This window comes from Echinops telfairi, unplaced genomic scaffold (genome assembly GCF_000313985.2).
Source record: "Echinops telfairi isolate 266 unplaced genomic scaffold, ASM31398v2 ScPeMD7_11;HRSCAF=52, whole genome shotgun sequence".
NCBI lineage: Eukaryota > Metazoa > Chordata > Mammalia > Afrosoricida > Tenrecidae > Echinops > Echinops telfairi.
Window position 1 is genome coordinate 39,397,921 of NW_022103908.1, and position 5,690 is coordinate 39,403,610.

Below are 5,690 nucleotides of genomic sequence, written 5' to 3' on the forward strand. Positions count from 1 at the left end.
AAGCATTAAGACCTAGAGGAAAGATGTATGTTTCATCAGTGCTCTACTGCACCCTGGCTGGCTCGTCTCCTTGCCACGACGCTTCTGTAAGGGGGTGTCAAGACTGTAAATCTTTATGAGTGCAGACAGCCTTTCTCCTGTGGAACAGTTGGTGGATTTGAACCTCTGACCTTGTCAGAGCTAGTAGCCCAAGACTTTAAATAATAGCACCACCAATAGGTATAGAAATTGTTAACTAATATGTATAAAAACATATGTATAGAAATTGTTTAATGTGGAATTAACTTATACAAACTTTTACCAAAAATACAAAAAGTACGTTTTAAAAAAGACATAGTTTTCCAGTAATAGCTCTTCAGTGAGAAAACTTTCTCATTTCACATCATATTTGAAACCATATCATATTTATTTTGGGCGACCTGGATATACTGCTACAACATGATAATCTGGCCACACGGTTCTTGGCCTAATTGCCTGTGTGCCAGGATCAGGTACCCAGGCGGGGGCCCAGAACAGAGCTCAGGCTTATGTGCCAGCTGCTAAATGCTACATCTCCAATAATATGGAGATAAGGCCCTGGGACTAAAGTGGGCTCCAGTCAGGAAAGCCAGCCCATGGCCACTGGACCTGCTGAGGTTAAGCAGGTCCACACTGGTAGGAAGAGTCTTGTCCACAGGGTCTTGCTGAAGAACAAATTATCTGTTCCTTCAATTATGGGCAAGAGAAAGAATAGAGTATTTGCTGAGTCTGATGAGTCATTAGAAAATACAGCAAAAACTCAGTGCCCATGAGTCGATTCTGACTCATAGTGACCCTACAGGACAGGTACAACTGCCCCATGGGTTTCCACGGTGGAAAGTCTTAATGGGAGCAGGAAGCTTCATTTCCCCCTGAAATATAGCATACTTGCTATGAAACTTTCTTCTAAGATTTGAAGCTATCTATGTACAACATATTACACTTCACAAAATTATTCCTGGTTCTTAGAGCTTCATATGTTCTTTGCGTGTGAAAACATAAAATACCTGGCTTAAATTTATTTTTCATACATATTTGCAAAATCCCACCAGACTATATGCTCAAGATACATGTACTTTTGGTATTTTTAATACCTTAGGGGAAAAGAGAGAATATTTGTACATAATATAATGAACACCCACATAACATACTCAGCGTAAACAAAAATGACCAGTTCCCCCGTTATGCTAGGTCAAGCTCTAGCTAGTCTTGCTAACTCTTTACTATGAGTTTACGGATGAGGAACCAGTCTAAGATGCCGACGTCACACATCATTGGGATATAGTTAGCTGCCTCATTATATTACTTTATAAGTTACAGTTTAAATTAAATTACTTTATAATTTACATAGTGCTTTTACATATATAGGAGCCCTGGTGGTGTAGTGGTTGTACTTTCAGTTGCTAAGCAAGCACAAGCCAGCAGTTCAAAACCTCCACTGGCTATGTGGAAAGAGAGGAGGGATTCTACTCCTATAAAGAGTTACAATCTCAAAAACCCACAAGGGCAGTTCTACCCTGTCCTATAGGGTCACTTTGAGTAGGAACTGACTCAGTGGTTATGAGGTTGGTTTGGTTCACATATATTATTTCTTTGCTTCTTATAATAAGCAATTGAAGTAGGATCTGTTTTATTCCCATTTATGTAGACAAGAAACCCTCAAACGAAGCAAAAACCCGAGGCTCAGTGACTATTAATGGATTTCCCCAACCATTTGGTCAAGACCCTTCAATGGTTCTAAGAGGGCACCATCTGTCCCAGTTTTATAAATGGGGGCCCCAGGGAAAACTATGTACCTTGCTCAGGGTCACAGTGCTCACTGAGCCCAGTGTCATGGCTGGACCACTTCACCATTCTGATGAAGGCATGGGATTTAAGTGTAATGGCAAATGTCAGTTCTCACCAAAACCTAACTTTCTCCCATATTTATTATCGTACTCTAACACCTATGCTGATACCCACCTTTTTCTTTTTTAAATCGTTTTATTAGGGGCTTGTACAACTCTTTTCACAACCCATACATACATCACTTATGTAAAGCACATTTGTACATTCATTGCCCTCATCATTCTCAAAACATCCGCTCTCCACCCAAACCCCTGGCATCAGATACCCACCTTCTAAAAAGACCTTCGGGCTTCCAGACACCTCCTTCATCTTTCACTTTCATGTAAGTGCCAAAGAGCATGCAGTACACTGTTGCAGCAATTCCAAAGTAATCAATCTGTAAAGAAAACACAGGATTTCAGTGATAATGGCACAAATGTTTATTAAAGTGTCACTCTAACTTAGTGGTTGTCAATCTGTGGGTCGTGACCCCTTTGGGGGTCAAATGACCCTTTCACAGGGGCCGAGTGATTCATAAAGTAGCAACGAAAATAATATGGTTGGGGGTCACCACAACATGAGGAACTGTATTAAAGGGTAGCAGCATTAGGAAGGTTGAGAACCACTGCTCTATCTTAAGGCAACAAGCTAAATAATCCTAGATTTCACTCATTTTTGTTTTGAATGTTTGTTTTTTGAAGTGATTTGAGTGAAAGTGTACAGAACAATTCATTTTACATTCAACAACGTACACACTTTTTGTTTGTGACATTAATTGCAATGTCCTCAATGTTAACATCACTTTTGGGTTCCCTGTTCCAACTTGCCCATCTTTCCTCTTGCCCTGCCTTTTGAACTTTATTTGTGGGCGAATATTGCCCATGTGGTTTGGTATGGCTGACTACTCTGAGGAACACATTCCTCTTGAGTATTACTGTTCACTTTGCAGGCCTCTTGTTTGGCTACCAGGAGTGAGTTCTGTTTGTGGCTATAGTCTTGGAGTCCCCACCTGTCTCTGTCAGACCTGCAAGTCTGGTCATTTTATGATTTTGAATTTTGTCCTATACTGTGCACGGCCTTGTATTGTGATCCTCATCGGAGAGAGTGGTAATGGTAACTGGGTACCATTTCGTTCTTCTGGTTTCAGGCTAGTGGAGGCTTTGGTTGTGGAGGGTAGGTATTTTTGTTTTAAACAAAAATATCACTGTCTTAATAAAGGAAAATCTCTAACAGATTAAGTGAGGAAGGAATGCTCTTCAGGAATCTAATCTTACTCTAAGTGCCATCAGCCTTACTTACAGTTCTATCATTCCTTTAACTGCTGCTCAAGACACCAGCGCAAAATAACTAGAGCCTCAGATTTATTGCGAAATGTAAGAAGTATAGTAAAAGAATTTTTTAGATCCCCAAATCTCTCATTTTAGTGCTATACCTGGTAGGTCCATTGCTTCTGACTGAGCATCTCAATACACTGAAATCCAGATGTTTCACACTTTGCTGTAAATGTAGTTCCTTTTGGGAAAAGTTTCATATCTATGCTCTGACCCAGGTCAATCAATGCCAAGCCCGTAGATAAATCATCATCGTCACCGTCATGCTCTAAAAATCTGTATTGAACACAAACACGTGTTGGGCTGCATGAGAACACAGGAAAAAAAGGCTACTCGAGAATGTTCAGTCAGGAACTTGCTACATGATAGTACTTACTTGTTTCCAAGTATGAAATTGTCTGGCTTAATGTCCCCATGAATGATCTCGCAGTCGTGGACTTGCTCGATCATGTGGAGCATTCTGATAGCAAAAGAGATGACCAGAGCTTGAGGCATCACCTTTTCAGGGGTATTTTTATAGAGGTTAATGGCATTCTGCAAACAATGGAAAATGGAATACTTACTTGGTTTTATAGGATTAATAACATTTCAACTCGTTTTACTTCTATCTATATTAAAAGCTCTAATTATAGAAGGTATAAAAATGTACTTTAGATTTATGGCCACATCCTAAAAGTGAATATACTTACTAATAATGTCCCATAGCTGTAGAGCTCTCCTACTAGTACACTGCCATTCTGGAAAAAGTGAGCAGAGTAGAATTTCATAAACATATGTTGCATACTTGGCTTTAGTCTCTCCATCAGCTGGGTTCCAATGTAGAATTCCCAGGGGTTGGCAGGCTTCTGGATCTGCAAATCAGGTATGTGACATTCATGTCTAATGTCTAGTCTCACATTCTGGGCAATGATAATAAGAAAGCAGTCCCCATCCCAACAGCGAAGTGGGGTAGAGAGTGATGACAACCTATGAACTGCTGCACAGTAAAATGATTACAAAATACATGTAAAAAAAAAAAGATTTGCTTCAAGGTGATTTTATTAGCAGGATAATTCTGGATCATTGTAGGGTAATTTTTAAAAAATTGTTGACTATTGATCTAAATGTCATCACTGTTTAATAAAGAAGAAAAAGCTGACAAACTCAAGTTTGCCACACTATACACAAAATTCCTTAGTACATTTACCTTTAAAACAAATTTCTGCTTATGTTTGGCATCATTCACATCTTCTTGCGTAGCTTCATATACTTGGGCAAAGGCTCCTTCTCCAAGAAGATGATCAACATAAATCACAACGGAACCTTGGAAAAACATGTCAAAATGACAAAAGGGCTCAAGATATTAAAGACAAAGTATTCTTGGTGGCTAAATTTTATTAAATAAATTTATTTAATATGGCTACAAAATGTTTTACCAGAAATAGATGAAATTTAAGTATGTTCCCCCAAAATAGCCATCCCACCCTCTAGGCTCCCATTATCAAATTATCTGTGATGGGAGAGAAAGCATAGGATTGGTTGGCCTCAGGGTTACCACTCACTCACTACTAAACAATTTTCTTGCAGGGTAAAGTGGGTACTAATTATGCTGCCTGCTTGGCTGGACTATTGGGATGCTGAAAAAACATGTAAAATGCTTTTTAAAAATTGTTAAACAATTGAAAGCATTTTAATTACATCAGCGTAAAAAGGACAAAATATAACTAACAATATTTCTAATGGATGATTTTTTTATTCCAGAGTTTATTTATAAAAGCCACACCCAATTCCCCTTGTGGTTAACTTTGATGTACTCATGGTACACTTGTAACAAATAAGGAACAATGATTGTGTATAGTAATTAAACATATTTTAAATTTCATTTGTTTTACTCTCCTAATGTTCCAGGATACATTAATTTAGTTGCCCTGTCTCCTTAGTCTGTGACAGTATCTCAGACCCCCTTTATTTTCGATGACCTTGACAGTTGTGAGTATTGGTCATATATATTTTATGATGCTGCTCTATTAAATTTTTTCCTTTTAAACCCTTGGTTACCTTGGGGGAGAAAGACTTCAGAGGCGACGTTCTAATAGACTCTTTAGCTAAACATTTTTAACAGAACTCACATGTTTAAAAATCAAATACACATGGGACAATGACAAAAAGTATAAGTGGTAGCAATTGGGAACATCAGAAGTAGAAGATATGAAAGAACAGAAAAAAGTCTTGAGGGACTAATAACAGAATTTTATAAAATTAACAGCAGAGGGCAAGCAACAGATCAGGGAAGTTTAGAGAATAGCAAGTAGGACAAATCTCAGGAAATTACACTTGGGTACATCATATTCAAACTGCAAGAAAGCAAAGGTACAGAAAATCTTAAGAGTCAGAGAGAGAGAGAGAGAGAGAGAGAAAGCATTGTAAGAAAGAACAGAGATCGTCGTCAGTGGATTGATGTTGTTGCTGTTTTGTTGTACAGTGTTGCTTGGTTTTGCTCTGTCTTGTTTTTATGCATGTTGTCTCCGCAGGCCT

General features: G+C 38.5%; 1 protein-coding gene across 1 annotated transcript in view; it reads right to left on the reverse strand.

Moving 5' to 3' along the window:
* Positions 1-5,690, reverse strand: part of BUB1 (BUB1 mitotic checkpoint serine/threonine kinase) — a 57,486-nt gene that overhangs the window by 2,254 nt on the left and 49,542 nt on the right. Inside the window, exons 20-24 of the mRNA XM_045287121.1 lie at positions 4,363-4,478; positions 3,866-4,027; positions 3,553-3,710; positions 3,278-3,452; positions 2,136-2,242 (exon numbers count right to left, since the gene is read on the reverse strand). Of these exons, the coding sequence (XP_045143056.1) occupies positions 2,136-2,242; positions 3,278-3,452; positions 3,553-3,710; positions 3,866-4,027; positions 4,363-4,478 (718 nt within the window). The remainder of the gene's footprint in view (positions 1-2,135; positions 2,243-3,277; positions 3,453-3,552; positions 3,711-3,865; positions 4,028-4,362; positions 4,479-5,690) is intronic.